General features: G+C 36.5%; 2 protein-coding genes across 17 annotated transcripts in view; one reads left to right on the plus strand and one right to left on the minus strand.

The window, feature by feature from the left end:
* Window positions 1-10,172, plus strand: part of bbox1 (butyrobetaine (gamma), 2-oxoglutarate dioxygenase (gamma-butyrobetaine hydroxylase) 1) — a 52,873-nt gene extending 42,701 nt beyond the window's left edge. Inside the window, exons 6-8 of the mRNA XM_022198283.2 lie at window positions 840-1,036; window positions 3,310-3,476; window positions 7,718-10,172. Of these exons, the coding sequence (XP_022053975.2) occupies window positions 840-1,036; window positions 3,310-3,476; window positions 7,718-7,878 (525 nt within the window). The 3' untranslated portion in view covers window positions 7,879-10,172. The remainder of the gene's footprint in view (window positions 1-839; window positions 1,037-3,309; window positions 3,477-7,717) is intronic.
* Window positions 10,173-10,222: 50 nt separating this feature from the next.
* The window catches only part of madd (MAP-kinase activating death domain), a 96,434-nt gene continuing 85,780 nt past the window's right edge, over window positions 10,223-20,876 (minus strand). For 15 of the 16 annotated variants that reach the window (XM_051939099.1, XM_022198294.2, XM_022198293.2 and 12 more), the window contains 3 exons: window positions 20,243-20,312; window positions 16,085-16,131; window positions 10,223-14,611 (listed from right to left, as the gene is read on the minus strand). In XM_051939099.1, coding sequence (XP_051795059.1) covers window positions 14,495-14,611; window positions 16,085-16,131; window positions 20,243-20,312 — 234 coding nt within the window. In that variant the 3' untranslated portion in view covers window positions 10,223-14,494. The remainder of the gene's footprint in view (window positions 14,612-16,084; window positions 16,132-20,242; window positions 20,313-20,876) is intronic. The other variant, XM_022198298.2, reaches the window with a different exon arrangement.

Genomic DNA, 20,876 nt, shown 5'->3' on the forward strand with positions numbered 1-20,876 from the left:
TGACGTTATTTAGACGAATGAATGAACTGAAACTGACCCGGGATCAGTTCAGCAGTAAAACGGAGCACGTCAGTGTTCACCAATCCACTTATATTTGGTCATATTGTGAAATTTAAGAGGAGAAACTGATGAAATCACAGTTTTTTTTTTAGCAAGTTAATGTGTGATTGTTGTGTTTTTTATCTGCTGGAAGGTGAAACAGCAAAATTGGGGTGTTAAATCAACCAGAGATGGACTTCTTTTCATTTATACACATTATTTTGACCATATAGTGAACACTGAGGAGAAAAAACCTCATGAAATCACTTGAAAAGGTGAGATTTACTCAAATAAAAGCAAACAAACAAGCAAACAAAAGTGTTTTGATCAAGTTTACAACTCAAGTGTTTGAGGAAAATACGTCCACAATGTCCAAAAATCACTGATAAATGTGATGTTTACTCATGTTTTCCAGCAGATAAATGATATTTTTCTGCACAAACAGACAGAAATCAGTGATTCTGTTCATAACTGATGAATTCATGAGTCTAATATCTAGAAATATGTTTGCTTTGGTGTTTTTTTTAATCTGCTGGAAGATGCATCATGAGCAGAATTTGAGTGTTTTGAGAGTTTTTAGGGATTAAATCAACCAGAGATGGACTTTAATCAAAGAAAAGCAGACGACTTTTTGAGGAAAAAACATCCAAAATGTGTCCAGTGTTCATGACTCTACATATATTTAGACATTTAGTGAACTTTAAGGGACAGAAAGCAGCAAAACCGAACCTAAATCCCTCATTTTTACCAGTTTATCGTGTTATTTCTGTGCTAAAAGCGACCCGTCTTTGCTGCTGCAGATCCAGTTCCTGCACTGCATCAAGCAGGCGGTGGAAGGAGGTGAGAGCGAGCTGGTGGACGGCTTCCACATGGCCCAGCTGCTGCAGAGAGAAGACCCCGAGGCCTTCAGGACCCTCAGCTCGCTGCTCGTCGACTTCACCGACGTCGGAGCCGACTACTGCGAATTCAGGCTGCAGAGCAAGAAACGCGTCATCGAGTGAGTCCAGAGCATGTTTAGGTTTTATTTACCGCATCTGAGTGGAGGGAAGATGTTCAAAAGCACAACAGGATGCTGGTGTGTGATTAGAAGTGACACACTGCCATCTGCTGGTCACATTTGTTACATCCTGAAACACCTCAACACAATAGTATCAGCTGAGTCTGAAGCTCATTTACACGCATTCATTTGGACGTGTGGTTCAAATTAAGAGGAAAAAACTCGTGAAATTGTTCAAAAAAGTGATATTTAGCCATTTTTCAAAAGTAAAATTGAAGTTAACATCACAACTGAGTGTTTCTGTTTTGAGTTTTTAGGCTTTAAATCAACCAGAAATGGACTACAAGCAAAAAATGATCATAATAATTTGATATGTTGTAGCTGAAGCTGAGCCCAGCAGCGTTATCAGCAAAGTATTTAATTGAAAAAAGGCTCTTTATCGACATGTTTTTTTTCCCCTGGAGAATGAAGAAAGCATTTACAACTCGAGTGTTTGAGGAAACCACGTGTAAAATATCCAGAAATCACTTATAAAGGTGATATTTACTCATGTTTTCCAGTAGATAAATGACATTTTTTAAAGGTTTTCTGCCTAAACAGACTGAAATCAATGAGACTGAGTGTTTCCTTTTAGAGTGTTTCAACCAGAGACGGACTTAAAGCAAAAATAGTAATAATAATTTGACATATTTTATGTCTGCAGCGTTATTAGCAAAAAATTAAATATAAAAAAGACCTTGTTTGACATGTTTTTACCCAGAAAATCAAGAAAAAGCGAATGTTTGAGGAATATGCGTCCAAAATGTCATAAAAACACTTATAGAAGGTGATATTTACTCACATTTTTTAATAGATAAATGACATTATTTTAATGTTTTCCACATAAACAGACAGAAATCAGTGATTCTGTTCATACATGATGAATCCACGAGGCTATTCAATGTCAGAAAATAGTAAAAAAAAAAAAAAAGTCCCTGTCAAGCCTTCAGACTATTTGATTTTCCAGTTTAATCCAGAAGTCAAATTTTTTTTTTTTTTTTTTTTTTACGAAGTTAATGTGCCATTCTGATGTTTTTCTTCAGCTGGAAGATGCAAAATTAGCAAAATTAGAAGTTACCACCACAGCTGAGTGTTTCTTTTTTGGGTTTTTAGTGTTTAACCCCTTAAGCTTCAGTGTACCGCCGGCGGTACACCTACTAATTTGCATAGGAATTTCAAGAATGTCCGACGGCTGCAAACGCGCTTATATAAACACTATACGCCGATGGAAAGCTTAGATTCTCATGAATCCGCCGGTATAAACCACTTTCAGATGCGATTACCACAGAGGATGAGAAAAACACATTTGTCCGACAAAAACAAATATTCATCCATCCGTTCTCTATACACGGCTTCAAAGCACACAGCGCGACTCACATTTCTGGGTTCATTATTACACACAGAAAAAAAGATTCCACAAAAAACGGCCATAATCCAACCTTTTACATCCAGATGACACAAGCCAGGAAACTATTTTGTCCAAAACATGTCCTGAAGTCGGTATAAAATCCCCGAATCGGTCGTTTTCAAGGAAATGCACCTCGCGATGCCCGTCCAATATTCCCCGTATTTTTCGTAATTTTTTTTATTTAAAAATAGAATATTAGCAATTTTTTGTACTGAAAACGGCTGGAATTGACTGAAGCTTAAAGGGTTTAAAAAAAAGTACAAATTTTAACTGTTTGTATTACCCGGATTTCATAAAAAACAAAAAATTCTGCACTTCTCTGCACAACTCTGAAGCTATTAATGATTCAACTGTGATAAACAATCACCTAATGAAAATTCAGGGACTTTTCAGCTGAACTGCAGGAACTGTTTACAAATGACAGGAAGGAGACAAATAAAAAGTGTAGACAGTCCAGGTTTTTACTTTTGTATTTTATTTTTTTAAATTTAAGACAGTATTAGTTTACATTTACTTTATTGCTCTGTTCTTCTTCATGGTTGTTGTTTCCAGAGATGCAGGTTGAAATGACTGACTGCCACCATGGTTTCTAGGTCTTCTAGGTCTAGGACTTCTAGTTTCAGCTCTAGAACTTCTACTTCCTGTCAGTTTGACTCTACTTCCTGTCAGTTTGACTCTACTTCCTGTCAGTTTGACTCTACTTCCTGTCAGTTTGACTCTACTTCCTGTCAGTTTGACTCTACTTCCTGTCAGTTTGGTTCTACTTCCTGTCAGTTTGGTTCTACTTTCTGTCAGTTTGGCATCTTTCCATCTCCTCTCTCCTCAGAGTTGACTCTGAGGGCCAAGTTGTCAAGATACACTGCAACAACGCCACCAGAGACTCGATCCTGGACCTCCCTGTGGACCAAGTCCAGCCGTTCTACAGAGCACTGAGGTCCTATGTGGACATCATGAACCGACCGGAGAACGTGGTGACCTTCGTGATGGAACCAGGTCAGTGAGAACCCTAAAGACTCCAATTTATCTTCACTGTGTCGGGAGGGTTTATCGGTCCAGCAAAGGGAAACTAAAATGTCTGAGAGGTTTGTAGTAAACAGGAAGTAGTACAGAAATGTTCGACAACATCTCTGTTACCATCGAGGACACCGCAGATGTCAGTTTTATCTCCGTCACTTCAGGCGAGGCATTAATCCGTCTGAGAAGCTCAGAGATGAAGATACTGAAGAACAGATTAAAGTAGAGAAAGAAGGAGTGTGACGGCAGCGTCTCCTCCACTTCAGGTTGGAACAGGTCTTGGTTTGACTGTGGACAGATTTACTAACACCACAGGTGAAGGTCTGAGAACTCAGATGGATGGTCTAAATGTGAAATCAAGACTCATGGTCACAAGTTTTAAGGCTTCTGTTCACCAGAAAACTGCTCTGTAGTGTGTTTCATGGCCGACTTGACTTTATTTCATCATATGGCATGTTTTTATGACATGTTGAAAAAATGACATTTTTTTGCGACATACTATACTGTGGCTTTTTTTTTCTCCAAAGAAACCTGCTCAATAGTGTTTTTCACGGTCTACTTTACATTATTTCATCATATGACATGTTGAAAAAAAATCCCATTTTTTTTCAACATAGCTTTTTTTTGGACAAAATTCGTGATGATTTTTTTTGTAAAGAAAACTGCTCTATAGTGTTTTTCAGAGCCTACTTTACATTATTTCATCATATGGCATGATTTTACAACAAGTTGAAAAAATGTCATTTTTTTTCCGACATACTATATACTATGGCGTTTTTTTTTTTTTGGACAAAATTCATGATGATTTTTTTTCAAAGAAAACTGCTCTATAGTGTTTTTCATGGCCTACTTTACATTATTTCATCATATGGCATGTTTTTATGACATGTTGAAAAAATGTCATTTTTTTTCCGACATACTATACTATGGCTTTTTTTTTTTTTTTGGACAAAATTCATGATGATTTTTTTTCAAAGAAAACTGCTCTATAGTGTTTTTCATGGCCTACTTTACATTATTTCATCATATGGCATGATTTTACAACAAGTTGAAAAAATGTCATTTTTTTCCCGACATACTATACTATGGCGTTTTTTTTTTTTGGACAAAATTCATGATGATTTTTTTTCAAAGAAAACTGCTCTATAGTGTTTTTCACAGCCTACTTTACATTATTTCATCATATGGCATGATTTCACAACAAGTTGAAAAAATGTCATTTTTTTTCCGACATACTATACTATGGCGTTTTTTTTTTTTGGACAAAATTCATGATGATTTTTTTCAAAGAAAACTGCTCTATAGTGTTTTTCACAGCCTACTTTACATTATTTCATCATATGGCATGATTTTACAACAAGTTGAAAAAATGTCATTTTTTTTCCGACATACTATACTATGGCGTTTTTTTTTTTGTTTTTTTTGGACAAAATTCATGATGATTTTTTTTCAAAGAAAACTGCTCTATAGTGTTTTTCATGGCCTACTTTACATTATTTCATCATATGGCATGATTTTACAACAAGTTGAAAAAATGTCATTTTTTTTCCGACATACTATACTATGGCGTTTTTTTTTTTTGGACAAAATTCATGATGATTTTTTTTCAAAGAAAACTGCTCTATAGTGTTTTTCATGGCCTACTTTACATTATTTCATCATATGGCATGTTTTTATGACATGTTGAAAAAATGTCATTTTTTTTCCGACATACTATACTATGGCGTTTTTTTTTTTTGGACAAAATTCATGATGATTTTTTTTCAAAGAAAACTGCTCTATAGTGTTTTTCACAGCCTACTTTACATTATTTCATCATATGGCATGATTTTACAACAAGTTGAAAAAATGTCATTTTTTTTCCGACATACTATCCTATGGCGTTTTTTTTTTTTTGGACAAAATTCATGATGATTTTTTTCAAAGAAAACTGCTCTATAGTGTTTTTCACAGCCTACTTTACATTATTTCATCATATGGCATGATTTTACAACAAGTTGAAAAAATGTCATTTTTTTTCCGACATACTATACTATGGCGTTTTTTTTTTTTGGACAAAATTCATGATGATTTTTTTTCAAAGAAAACTGCTCTATAGTGTTTTTCACAGCCTACTTTACATTATTTCATCATATGGCATGATTTTACAACAAGTTGAAAAAATGTCATTTTTTTTCCGACATACTATCCTATGGCGTTTTTTTTTTTTTGGACAAAATTCATGATGATTTTTTTTCAAAGAAAACTGCTCTATAGTGTTTTTCACGGCCTACTTTACATTATTTCATCATATGGCATGATTTTACAACAAGTTGAAAAAATGTCATTTTTTTTCCGACATACTATACTATGGCGTTTTTTTTTTTTTGGACAAAATTCATGATGATTTTTTTCAAAGAAAACTGCTCTATAGTGTTTTTCACAGCCTACTTTACATTATTTCATCATATGGCATGATTTTACAACAAGTTGAAAAAATGTCATTTTTTTTCCGACATACTATACTATGGCGTTTTTTTTTTTTTGGACAAAATTCATGATGATTTTTTTTCAAAGAAAACTGCTCTATAGTGTTTTTCACAGCCTACTTTACATTATTTCATCATATGGCATGATTTTACAACAAGTTGAAAAAATGTCATTTTTTTTCCGACATACTATACTATGGCGTTTTTTTTTTGTTTTTTTTGGACAAAATTCATGATGATTTTTTTTCAAAGAAAACTGCTCTATAGTGTTTTTCATGGCCTACTTTACATTATTTCATCATATGGCATGATTTTACAACAAGTTGAAAAAATGTCATTTTTTTTCCGACATACTATACTATGGCGTTTTTTTTTGTGTTTTTTTTGGACAAAATTCATGATGATTTTTTTTCAAAGAAAACTGCTCTATAGTGTTTTTCACAGCCTACTTTACATTATTTCATCATATGGCATGATTTTACAACAAGTTGAAAAAATGTCATTTTTTTTCCGACATACTATATACTATGGCGTTTTTTTTTTTTTGGACAAAATTCATGATGATTTTTTTTCAAAGAAAACTGCTCTATAGTGTTTTTCACAGCCTACTTTACATTATTTCATCATATGGCATGATTTTACAACAAGTTGAAAAAATGTCATTTTTTTTCCGACATACTATACTATGGCGTTTTTTTTTTTTTGGACAAAATTCATGATGATTTTTTTTCAAAGAAAACTGCTCTATAGTGTTTTTCACAGCCTACTTTACATTATTTCATCATATGGCATGATTTTACAACAAGTTGAAAAAATGTCATTTTTTTTCCGACATACTATACTATGGCGTTTTTTTTTTTTTGGACAAAATTCATGATGATTTTTTTTCAAAGAAAACTGCTCTATAGTGTTATTCAGGGCCTACTTTTGTTTTAAATATCTTTTTTATAGGCCTTTTATCTTTTATGTAGTGGTGGCAGTGAGAGATAGACAGGAAACAGGGAGAAGACATGCAGCAAAGGGCCGCAAATGTGAATCGAACCCGGGCCGCTGTGTTGGGGACCAGCCCCTGTATGTGGGCCGCCTGCTTAACCCGTTGAGCTATACAAGCGCACCTATTCAATGTCCACTTTACATTATTTCATCATATGGCATGTATTTATGATGTTGAAAAAAATGTCATTTTTTCAACATACTATATTATGGCGTTTTTTTTTTTTTTTCAAAGAAAACCGCTCTGTAGAGTTATTCAGGGCCTATTTTACTTTATTTCATCATATGGCATGTTTTTACGACATGTTGAACATTTTTTCAACATACTATACTATGACGTTTTCTTTGGACAAATTCAGGATTTTTTTTTTCAAAGAAACCTGCTCTGTAGTGTTATTCAGCGCCCACTTTACATTATTTCATCATATGGCGTGTTTTTAAAACATGTTGAAAAAATGTCTTTTTTTCGACATACTATACTATGGTGTTATTTTTGGACAAAATTCATGATGATACTAAATGACAGTTTTTTTCAGTATTTTTGAACGATACACTCAACTAAGACGTATTTTTCACTATTTTGGATGACATACTATACTGATTTTTTTTTTTTGTGATTTTACAAAAAAGTCTGCCTCCAGAACACCATCTAATTCATCTTTAAACACCTTTTTTTTTTCTTGAAGCCTTTTGTATCAAACAACCGTCCTCTAAGATGAATCCAGGATCAATAAAACTTCTTCTCTGCTCTGGTTTCAGGCGACCTGGTGACCTTCGATAACTGGCGGCTGCTTCATGGCCGGAAGAGTTACATCAGCACCCCCAACCAGCTGCGACACCTGGAGGGAGCTTACCTGGACTGGGACGAGGCGATGTCCCGCCTCCGGATCCTGCGAAGGAAGGTCCACGGAGACGCTTAGATAGGAAGCTTCACCGTCTTTACAGGAGGATCTCTAAGAACTGTGAGCGACGATGGATGATAAACGACACGAGGACAGAATGATGCTAGATATGCGATATTCCAGCAGCAAATCATGAAAAACTGATCAGATGTGGAGGAAACTGTGATGAAATCGCCAAAACAATGAACCCAAAACGCAGCGCAACGAAACAATGCAATGAAAAAAAGCCTTTTTTTTGACTAAAACTAATTTTAGAAAAGCGTTTTATACGTGGATATTCCACAATTTTGTAATTTATAAGTTTTTAAGCTTATTTTTATTATCCCCCCTTCCTTCGATGCCACGTTTCCTCCCTCCCTGTTCTCTGCAGCAATTTATCCGCTGATATGTGAGAGAAATTTAAACTTCCTGTGTCTGTAAGTTGGTGGGCCTGTATGTAAATGAGGCTGTAAAACTTAGGAGTTATTTGATATTCTCGCCACCTGCTGCAGTGCTTTGCTCTACCTCTGCTGTTTAATCCTCCTCAGAGGATGAGCCGTCCTTGACTTTCCCTTCGCTCTGTGGAGCTGCTCGGTGAATTTAAAAGCGCCTCCAGGTACAGCAGAGTCGCCGTAAAGTTTAATTAACCCTGGTGGCCAAAGAGCTCAAGTTCTGCTTCAATCTGCCGAAGTTTTAGTCAACAAAATGCAGTCGGTGTTCAGTGAAAATCCAACTTCAGTGACAGAAAATGCATAAATGTGAGTAGAATCTGTTCTGTTTAGAGATTCTTCTGCTTCTGAAGCTAAATACATCATTTAAAACTCTTTTTACAGGACAAGATGCTTCTAAAATGCCTGAATAAAATCACAGTAGTTCAATATTGAAACCATTTCTGACAAAATGTCAGCTGAGAGGTAGTTTTAGGGTTTTTCATTCCGCTTTGTACGAAGTTAAACTGCAAGATTCGTCCCTGTCGAGCAACTTTTCGGGGTATTTTTTGAGGATAGCGATTGCAGAGTAAATAGTCCGAAAGCAGCCCTTTGTAGGTCTAAATAATGCCAATGGCTTAAAATTGTTTTCATTCACTGACTGCTGTTGATTTTGTGCTTTTAAAGTCAACGTCAAAAGTGTTGGGTCTTAAAACTCAACTGCACAGAAACGGCATCATTTCGATAAACTTTGATGGATAAAACAACAAAAACAAGACAAACGACATGAAAAAAAACAAAAACGACGAAAAAGTAGACAACACAGGCAAGACAAAAAGAAGCAACACAAAACAACGATTAAAGTAAAACACATAATGGCAAAAACATGAGACAAACGACAGAATTCAGACAAAAAAATCAACATAAACTACACAAAATATTACAAAAATGAGACACAAAAAGGCAGAAAAAACCCAAAACGACAAGCAAGACAAAAACATGACACAAATGACAAGTCAGTCAAAAAGACAATAAACAAGACAAAATATTACAAAAGTGAGAAACAAAAAAACAACAAAAAACAAACAGCACAAGCGAGACAAAAAAGCAAAAAAGAAACGATTAAAGCAAAACACAAAATTACAAAAATGAAAACATAAACACAAGAACATGAGAAACGACAGAAATCAGACTAAAAACAACAAAAAACGAAACAAAACGACAAAAAAAAAGAACAATCTAGTGTTTTACTTTCTGATCCAAACAACTTGTCATGGTCTGGAAATGATTTTAAATTTATACTTTTACTAATTTACAATCTGCAGTTAATGTCTTCTCTGTAATTTTTAATCTTTGAGGGCCGGATTGGACCCTCCAGAGGACCACTTTAGGCCCACGGGCCTCATGTTGGACACCCCTGATTTAAAGCATTCTAACTTTGTTTTAAGAATTTTCTGAATTCTGTCTTCTTCTGTTCCCACAGAGGTTCAAGAGTTGAAACTGTGAAAAAAACCAAACAAAAACCAGGTTTTTCTAAATTTCTGTCAACAAAGATCCAGAACAGTCATTTTGACCTCCAGGGTTCTGATGAAGAAAAGCTGCCGTTGCTGTAAAATCATCTCACAGATATTTCCTTTAAATTTTATTTTTGCATGGATTTCCACATGAGGAACAAACTAATCAGGTAAAGTCTGATCAGGATCCACAGAAAGGTTAAATACGGGGGCTGGTTTTCCTCGTTCGGCACTATTTAGGTGATTTTTTGTTTTAATCTGCTAGCTACTTAAAGCCCCTTTAGGGAAACATGAGCAGAATGAAACGCACATTTAATGTTTTTTTCCTCCAGTCTTAACACGTTGAAATGTTTCGCTGGTGTTCAACATTAAAATAAAGCTTTAAAACTTTCTTTTATCTCCACTCATTCTTTCGTAGCAGCAGAAGAAACGTCACCGAGCCTCATTTGGGACAACTTTATTATATTGCCAAAGCTGTACATGTTATTCTATAAATACTTTTTCAAAGACTGGAATACCTTCATCTCATTTCTTGGTTTTTATTCTTCATTCCTTCTCTTTACAGCCGTCAGTGAACACAGTGACAGAGATGAGTCGTAATAATCCAGTGTTTAAAAAAAGAAAAATCTTTGAAACTCAAGCAGAAAATTCCCAGATCAGGTTTTGAAAGATGCTTTCATGTTTTTTATTATTTTTATTTTACAGCATCTCATCGACATCCTACTGATTCTTTTCTCTGCACAGTTACTAAAAATACATCATCGGGGTGAAAATAAAAGCTCTTGGCGCCGATCCGTCGATATATTGCTGATCTGGAGAAACTGTTCACCAAACACTCACACACGAACCCGCCGAAAAAACAACAGTCCGGCGGGCAGCGAAGGAAGCTTCACCATCATGGAACGAACACGACATTAAGACTCTGATCCTACGGCTGCAGGCTGCCATCTGAGGATGGAAAACAACCGCCGAGAGGGTTTTTACATCAAAGCAGGTGTTTTTCTGATAGTTTTAGCTTCCAAAATGTGGAAATTTACAAGTTTTCTGACTCTTTGTTGAACATCGCGGACAAAACAAGCAACAGGAAGAGGTTGTTTACAATCTGAGGAATAAAAGTCTTTTTTTTGTACACAAACGTTGTTATTCAGTCTTTAAATCAAGTTATAAAAGACCAACAGGGTGAAAATATTGAGTTTCCAGCTGCAGTCAGATCAGATTTTCCATTTGTCTCCGCTTCCTAATATCATTTTTCTGTCATTTATTCTTTATAAATGGACAAAGAAAGGTCGAGTTGTTGACCTGAAGCTGTAAATTTAAAGATATCGTCAACAGGATCGAGGCATTGGCTGCATTTACAGATGGCTTCTAAGTGCTAAAACTAAGGTTTCTACAGTCAAAACGTTTCAGATTGGATAAGAAAAGTGGTCAAGAAACATCTTGTTGCCTTCATTTGAGCATTTACATCAAATCGGAGCTGTTTAACTGTTAACTTAGAGTTTAAAATATGTTAGAAACACGAAAAACTCAACCAGAAGATGCTGCGTCTTCACAAAAAGAGGAACAAGAAGTTTAAATCCTCTTTGAAATGGCATCCAGGTTGGAATTTTCACTCAGATGCTGGAATATGTTCTTCCTACTTTTAATTACGGTCTGAAAAACTAACTGGTCGTATTTATAGATGGCTTCTCAGGGCTAAAACAAAAGGTTTTCGGTGAAGGTTTTTTCTGTCAAAACGTCTCAGATCAGATAAACGTGTTCAAGAAACTCGCACAAGTCTTGTTGAGGCAACTTTGGTTCACAGATGGCTTTTAAGTGCTAAAACTAAAGGTTTCTTCAGTTAAGGTTTAGTTCTTCAGTCAAAATGTTTCAGATTAGATAAGAAACATCAAGAAACTCATACAGGTCTGGTTGTTTTAGCATTTACGTCAATTCTGATCTGTTTAACTGTTCATTTAGAGTTTAAAATGGGTAAAAAAAAGCTCAACCAGAACATGCTGCAGCTTCACAAAGTCGCCAAAAAGAGAAAGGAAAACCTCAAATACAGTTTTAAAACTCTTTCAAGTGGCATCCAGTCAAGTATTTTCACTTTGGAAGAACATTTTCCAGCATTTATCTCCTTACAGTCTGATCCGATCATTTCAAAGGTCTGTGTTCTTAAATATGTTTGGATTCTGCATCATCTTTACAGCAGAGCAAATGTAAGTTACATCTGTCTGCTTCTCTTGACCTTCAACAGGCTTTTATCTGTCAGTTACTTTATATAAATGGAGAAGAAAGGTCGAGTTGTTGACCTTCAGCTGTAAATTTAAAGGTACTGTCACCAGCAGAAGGTCACTGCTTCCACCAGAAGACATCAGAAAATGTGATTCTGTGCCCGGACTGGTATCTAAACGTTACAACAAAGGCAGTTTTAGTTCCTTAAAGAGCCTCGTCCTAAAGGTTTCTTCATTTTACCGTTTAGTTTTTCAGTCAGAACTGAAGAAATGTTCTTCAAGGAACCTGAACAAATCCAGCATTTAGATCTACAACGGCCTGTGTGATTGGAGAACTTTTCGATGTTTCTGTCCGTTAGTCTTTACAAACGGACAAAGAAAGGCCCAGTTGTTGACCTGAAGCTATAAATTTAAAGATAACGCCAACAGAAGTTCACTTCTTCTAACATTTGACCCTGGAAATCTAAAGCATCTTTAACATTCATCTAAATGCTAAAATGAAGGACGCTGGACGTATTGCAGTTTCTAAAAGACGTTTAAATTTCTCACTCTAAAGGTTTCTTCGGTTCACGGTTCAGTTTTTCAGTCAGAACTGAAGAAAAGTTTCGGTTAAAAGGTGAAACATCTTCAAGAAATTTGAGGAATTCCATCTGTCTTCGTTTTGGAATTGAGATTGAGAACTTTTTGAAGTTTCTAACCAGTTTTAAATTCTGAATAACAACCAGAACATACTTCATCCTCACTATTTCAACAGCATGAGGAAGGAAATCCCTAAATACGGTTCTAAATCTCTTTACGTTTTATCCAACTGGTTCTGTAAATTTCAAGATATCGTCAACAGAAGGTCGCTGCTTCCAACAGAAACCAGTCAGAACATTTGACCCTGAGCCTGGAAATCTAAAAACATGTTTAACCGTCATCTAAATGCTAACATGAAGGCAGCTGGACGTGTTTTAGTTTCTAAAAGATGTTTCAACTTCTCACCCTAAAGGTTTCTTCAGCTCACGGTTCAGTTTTTCAGTCAGAACTGAAAAAAAGTTTTGGTTAACAGGCGAAACATGTTCAAGAAACTTGAGCAAATCCTTCATTTTAGTATATAGACAGTTTGATTGAGAACTTTTTGAAGTTTCTAACCAGTTGTAAATTCTGAACAACAACCAGAACATACTTCACCCTCACTACTGCAGCAGTATAAAGTAGGAAAAACAACAAATACACTTTTGAAAACTATTTCAGACCCAAATTACAATTCAATAAAACATTTGTCAGCTTCTATAAACTCTGAGGAACCTCAGCAAATGTCCATGAAACACTCAGATGCAGTGATTTTTAAAGTAATTTCTAGTTTACAACTGACGTTTCCACTAGTAGAAGTATTTAAGCATTTGTGTAACAAGAAACGTCAGCACAAATTTAGACCATCAAAGACGCCTTTTGCTCCTTTTAGTCGCTGATTTTATCAAAATAAAGTTCTACAGACACATGTCAGAAGGCAGATACTGTAAATTTCCTCATTTATCCGAGTGTACATGCAGTTTAAAGTGTTCGACAACCAGAGTGGACAAGAAAAACTCCTACACGTCTGCTAAAGACTAGAAAACACCTGCTTTGACCAGAAATGTGACTAAAATTCTAATTATTCTGAACTTTTCACCTTTAAAAACCACCTCAGCGGCCGTTTGTGGCCTCATCCGACCGACCTGTGGACAAACTTTAAACGTTCATGTCACGCTGGAAAGTCACTTCAATCCATGTTTACTATAGAAAACAAACAAACAAAAAAAACACGCCTTTCTTACATTCCTCACACTGTTGAAGCCAGTTAACTGGAGGGAAACGGCTCTGGCTAATGGCTAATGGCTAACTACTCAGTATTAAGTATTGCACATCTAGCAAATCGACAACTTTTGTAACATCTGTTTGTTTTTTTAGTCATTTTTCTTTTTCTCCAGAGAAATGTACAGTCAATAATATATGTATGTATATATTAAATAAATACTATATATAGAAATATATATATAATATTTATTTCGCATAGTCGTCATAGCAACATGCAAACCGATAGAACAGCGGACCACGGACGAGGAAGTTTCACGGCACGCTCTAGAGAAGAACACTCACAGGGTTTCAAACACCACGGAGAAGCGTCTTGACATGCGGCGCTCTGGTGCAGCTTGGAGCGTAAAACCGGACACGAATTTACAGGAAATCACGAGACCGACCACCAGAAGAACCCGGGACGGAGAAAGACGAGGAGGAAGCTACGGCGTGGCCGGTCGGAGGCTGTGCACGGGACCTGCATGCACTCAGCGCCTTGGCAGAACCGTCGGTACAAAGAGTCGGACGACAGGAGGCGGAACGTTGAGGCGGAACATCAGGACGAAGTATTTACACGATATCACGACACCTACAAAGGTCTATGTACAGCGGGAGCAGAGCAGTGTGCTTACAGTAGTAGGGATTGTCTAGAGTCTGTCGGTGGACGGAGGAGGGGAAGCAGCTAACTGGGGACGGGTCTCGGTGACAGCATCTTGGGTTTTCCTCCTTCCGCCTCCTTCCCCTTCACCGCCGCCACGTACGAGAACAGACAGAGGACCGAGTAACAGATCTGATGAGCCTGCAGAGGAAGAGGAGGAGGAAGTCAGAAAAGATCCAAGAAACACCAGAAACAAGAAGCTGAGAACAGGAGGTGATTTATTCAGCGATAAAAGGTGTTTCATGGAGGTTTTACTGCTATTTAACACTGTTTTCATTGATTTATTTGGAATGTGGATCATTTCATGGATGGATCCATATTTCTACTAAAATACAGTCTCTGGTCCACATCTCATCAACTTTTCAGGCTCTAACATCAGTAGAATCTGATGTGTGGAAAGTTTGACCAGACAAGGTTCCAGTTCCAGGTCCCAAAATGTCTCGTCCTGAATGACTTCAAATTCTCCAAAAATGATTAAAAAAATGTCTAAAATTAGTCCTAAATTAACCAAAAATTTTCTGAAATGAATCAAAATTGGTCTAAAAGTACAAAATTGCCAAACCAGGCTGGTATTATGTCTCAATAAAGCTGCTTCCATGTTGTCTTCATGTGAAAATTTAATAACATATGAGGCTGATTTGTATATCTGTTTGCAGAACATTCTCTACGGCAAAATAAGCATCTTGTAACTTTGCACATCTAACACCAACATCTAGACCTCCATGAACATCTAGACCTCTATGAGCATCTAGACCTCTATGAGCATCTAGACCTCTATGAACACCAGGTTCTGGTTCCTACCAATGAGTCCACATCAACATTTAGTCTAATTATCCAAAAACTGGAACACTGTCTGGTCAAACTTTACAGATTCTACTGATGTTAGAGCCTATAAAGTTGGTGAAATGTCAACCATAGACTGTACTTTAGTAGAAATATGGATCCATCAATTTATATTTAATTGTAGGAACATCCTGGGGCCACAATACCACCTTTGATTGAAAAGTTTGCACTTCTTTCCATTTTAAGGGCCATTAAAAAAAAAAAAAAAAAAGGTTCTCTGTTGGAGCCATTCAATCATTATGATCTGCTAGAAACTATTCTGTCTGAGATATCACCACATTTCACGGCTGTAGGAGTTTAACTTTTGGAGATAATAAACCAATAAAATGGCTTCATAGGTAAGATGTTCTTCTGAAGGTGCAACATCTTCCAACAAAGTGTCTCACATGGTGTCATTCTGCAGTTTATCTGATCAAAATAGAGTAATTTTCAGTTGCAAAACATATTTTATAATATCCAAACCACTCTCACTCCTGGTTCTACCGCTAAACCTCATCCAGACCCTTGTTTTAAAAAAAATAAAATAAATCAGAGCTACTTTGGGTCTCTAACTCTCTGTAATTCCAGGTGGAGTCGAACTTTTATTCCACTAATTAAGGTGATGCAACTCTCAGAAGGTTCTTTAATCCTTTAATAACCTGACAGTCAAACTGTTTCACTCTGACAGATTAACTTTAGTGTTTCAACTGATATATTACGGCTTCCCTTCATGACTAGTTTCTCTACATGTTCTGGTAGGAGAAGCGTGGACAGAAGAAGACGAGGACTCACCATGGGGGTCTTGTACTTGTGGATCACCACTTCTTTAGTTTCAGGAACTATGCCGGTGCAAGAGACAAAACACAGAATTCAAAGGCAGCAGGAACCTCAGTGAGTTCAAGTCTGAGAGCTTCACAGGGTTTTTTGTTTACAGGGTTGGAGTTTTTAACAAGGTGTAAAATGGGAGGTGGGCCAAGAAGAGTCACCACAACAGTCTGGAGTTTACAGACGGAAGTCTTGGAGACGCCCGTCTACTCTGGTTTGGACTAAATTCAGCTGGGAAACGTTTCAGTATACTAAAATTATCTGATCAGTTGTTGGTTTTCCAATGACATGCAAAGTTTTACCTTCATACTGTGAATATTTTCAGAGCAGGCCTGAAATTTATCACTTTTTAATGGACTTTTTCCATCATTTCTGAGCCTCAGAACTTCATCAGTACAGCAGATAGAACCATGACATTTAGGAGGAGAAACACATCTGAGTTCTGGTAAAAACTGACACCAGATCAGTTTCCCCTCTTTCTGTGGTCATTTTGGCTCTTTTTGTGGTGATTTTGCACATTTTTTATTGACAAGTCTGAGTCTTTGTGGTGATTTGGGTTCTTCTGTGTTGATTTTGTGTCTCTTAATGGTATTTTCTAAATGTTTTGTGGTGATTTTGAGTCTTTGGGATGATTCTGTCTTGTGACGACTGTGTTTTTACAGTACTTCTGCCTCTTGTGGTGATATATATCTCTGTGGAAATTTCTGTCTTTTTCTGTGGTGGTTATGGGTCTCTGGGGAAATGTTGCCAGTTGTTTTGGTATGTCTTTGGTAGATAAAATTACTCATATTTTGGAACAACAAAAAACAGATTTATTCTTCAAAGTGTGACACCTGGATGGACGTAAAACTGATCTGGTGTCAGTTTTTACAAGAACTCAGATGTGTTTCTCCTCCTAAATGTCATGGTTCTATCTGCTGTACTGATGAAGTTCTGAGGTTCAGAAATGATGGAAAAAGTCCATTGAAAAGTGATAAATCTGGACCCACCTCTATGGACTTCAAGGACCTGGAATGTTCCAAGTGAGACTAAAGACTAGAAGCTAGAAAGGAGAACTTCCCCTGTAGAAAGTTCTTGAGTAGACCTACTGACAACTGTTAGGATCACTGATTAATATCTGATATTTTGTTTTTGTAAGTCTGTACTTAAACAGAAACACAAATACAACAATCTGCAGGTTCATAGGGACTTTTACTGCAATCATTCTACATATTTCCTGGTGAAGAGAAGCTATGAGTTCTGGGAGTTTCTGCTGATCAGTTGATGAAAAGACTCAATGAATCCCTGCATCTGTTCCGATCTGGTTTCAGTTTTTAGCACAACTCCTCCTCTACGGACTTCAAGAACCTGAAAGTCTCGAGTGCTAAATGTTCTAAGTGAGACTAAAGACTGGAAGCAAAAAAGGAGAACATCAACAGTAAAAAGTTCTAGAGTACACCTACCGACAACGGTTAGGATCACTGATTAATATCTGCTATCTTGTTTTTAGAAGCTTGTACTTAAACAGAAACATAAATACAACAATGTGGAGGTTCATGGGGACTTTTTTTTCCAGTTTTTACCAGAACTCAGATGTGTTTGTCCTCCTAAATGCCATGTCTATCTGCTGTACTGATGAAGTTCTGAGGCTCAGAAATGATGGAAAAAAGTCCATTAAAAAGGGACAAATTTGAACCTTTCATGACCTGTAAATGTTCATAGTATGAAGGTAAAACTTTGCATGGACTCAATAAATATACTGAAGTTATCGTGGATGAAGAACCAGCTGTTTCTGAGGTCAGATGAATGCTTCTACGTTGAACCTTCCTGTTGCTGAGACATTCGTGGCCCACAGAATGGACAAATAAAAACAAATGTCTTTATAACGAGAGACTGCAGAGATTTGTAAAGTTTAACAAGTGAAAGAACCAACAAACGGCAGAAGAAGGACAACAATCCCTCCCCTCCCGACCCTCCAACCCGGACAGTTTAGGACTTTTCATTAGTAACTGTGAACCCAGAGCAGAGATGAGGAGATCTGGACAGGTGGAGGGTTAGAGTCTAAAGATCTCCTCCGGTAGCTCAGAATGGAGAGCAAACTCCAAATGAAAAGCAGGAGATGGAGGAGGAGGAAGCAGAGGAAAACTGGTGAAACAATAAAGAAAGTGACAGAGGATGAGAGGATGGAGTGAGGAGGGTTCAGTCGGAGTAAGAAGGAGAAAGGTGACAACACTTTACCTGCTGGAGAATGAAGGTTTTCATAGTGGCAAAGATGAGGGCAACATTACAAAAAGCAGCACAGAGACACGACAGTAACCCAGCCAGGCCTTTGATCATTATTATTCTGCTCTGTCTGTCTAAAACCATCCATTCTTACCATCCTACAAAGATAAATGCTGCTCTGACTCTTTGAACTTCAGCGGAAATTCATTGTGAACATCTAAACCAACTCTAAAGTCAACTTCTATGCAGATGACTAAACGCTTTAAGGCTTATGTGGACGTAGCAGCAGCTTAGAAATCATTATTTTATGCCAATAAATCAAATGTTTTAATGGTTCTTAAAGCATAAAGTATTTTTTGTCATGAGTTTGCATCTTTAGGGTAATTTTGCATCTTTTTGTGGTGATTTTATACCTTTTTGTGGTAATATCATCCCTTTTTGTAGTAATTCTGCATCCTTTTGAGGTCATTCCAGCCCCTTCTGTAGTGATTTTGCATCTTTTTGTGGTAATTTCACTTCTTTTTGTGGTGATTTTGGCCCTTTTTGTAGTAATTTTGCATCTTTTGTGGTGATTTTGTATCTTTTTATGGTAATTTCACTTATGCTTGGTGTGTTTTTTCATGTCTTTGTGTTGCTTCTGTCATTTTTGTTGTTATTTCGGCTGTTTGAGGTAATTTCTCCTCTTTATGTGGTAATTTTACATCTTTTTGAGGCGATTTTGCATGTTTTTGTGAATATTTCGGTCCCTTTTGTGGTAATTTCACCTCTTTTTGAGGTGTTCCTGCATTATTTTGTGGAAATTTTGGCTATTGGTCGTGATTTTGCATCTTTTTGTGGTGACTGTCTTTGTAGTAATTCTGCCTCTTTTGTGGTCTTTTGCGCTCGTTTGTGTCTTTGTTGATTCTGTGTGTTTTTGTGGTGATTTCACCTCTTTCTGAAATGTTTTTGCATCTTTTGTGGTAATTTTGGTACTTTTTGTTGTGATTTGCTTGTTTTTTGTGTCGGCTTTGTGGTAATATTGCTTCTTTTACAGTGAATTTGTCTTTTTTTTGAGGTGATTTTGCACATTTTTGCAGCAAGTTTGAGTCTTTGAGCTAATTTAGACTATTTTATGTTAATTTTGTGTGTTTTTATGCTAATTTAACCTCTGTTCAGGGTGTTTTTTTCATGTTTTTGTTTTGCTTCTGTCTTGTGGTGATTTTGGTCCCTTTTTGTGTTGATTCTTTGTGTTTTTGTGGTGATTTCACCTCTTTTTGAGGCGTTTTTGTAGTAATTTGGGCACAGTTTGTCATTCTGCATGCTTTTTAAAAAAAAATTCCATTGATTTTCTTTCTGCAAAACTGAAAAAATGTGCAGAAAAATAACGAAACGTAATAAATTAGCATATTTCTCAGTACTTTATCACTTTCATTCTGTTTTTGAAGATGTAAATATGAAAAAAGGTCAGAAATCTATCATTTTATGTTCTAAAAAGACTTCATAATTTCTATAAACAGCTGGAAACTCAGGTTTTTAGAAAACATTACTCAAGCTAGTTTATTTTTAATACACATTAGTGCATTTTTGTTAAGGTTTGGTCTTTTAAAGGGACTGAACATCGATATAACAGCCGTATATGATTAGCAAACAACTGTTAATGTTCAATTATTTTCAGTTTTTGGTTTCTTGTTCCTAAAACGTGAATTTCTCTACGTTAAAAATCACAATTTCATCATGATAATCCCTTTTCTCGTCTATTTTAGGCTCCACAGACTCAATTTCCACCAACTTTCTCCTTTTTTATCGCCTAAATGAAACATTTCTTGCTCTGAACTTCATCCTTGAATCACCAATTGATGGATTATCTCAGGTCAACAGTTTGCCGTGGCGCTGAGTTACTGCCGTGCCGAGTACAGGCCTAGAATCAATAGATGGTGTAATTACCAAATTCCTCCAGGACAAAGACTCCCTTCACTGTATTGCACTTTTTAATGTGACTCAGCTCTATGAAAACCTAAAAACAAACAAAAAAACAAACAAAAACAAAGACACAACATTATTAACTCAACAACACTGGATGAAAAGTAAACACTTCAGAAGATTGATTTTTAGCCAACGTTAAACTCGTCGTATTCAGTATGAAAGGTTGGAAAAAAGAAAAAGAAGAAAAAACAGCTACACGTGGAATGCAAGCTCCTTAAAAGAAAAACAAAACGAAAGGAAAGAAAAAGCACAATATGAGAAGATTCCATGATCATACGTGGGCGATGGGGAGAAAATGCTCGACGCTAATTCAATCAGGAAATTTGGGTTTAAACGGCAAAAAGAAAGAAGTTTTGCGGTGAGGCCCAGATGATGCAGACATGGAAGTTCCACATAGAGATGGAGACAAGGACACAAACTGAGATTTGCCACACAGCTACGGAAATAAAGAGAAAGGAAGGGCGGGGAAAGGAAGTAAAACAAAAAGAGAGAGGAAGAAACCCAATAAGATGTAAAGCGCTAAAAAGCAAACACAGCAGAGGTTGTGTACCTTCCGCTCCTTGCAGGGGGAGAGAGCATGGGAGAGAAATGGTTT

Source organism: Acanthochromis polyacanthus, chromosome 2, assembly GCF_021347895.1.
Source record: "Acanthochromis polyacanthus isolate Apoly-LR-REF ecotype Palm Island chromosome 2, KAUST_Apoly_ChrSc, whole genome shotgun sequence".
NCBI classification, from domain to species: Eukaryota; Metazoa; Chordata; class Actinopteri; family Pomacentridae; genus Acanthochromis; species Acanthochromis polyacanthus.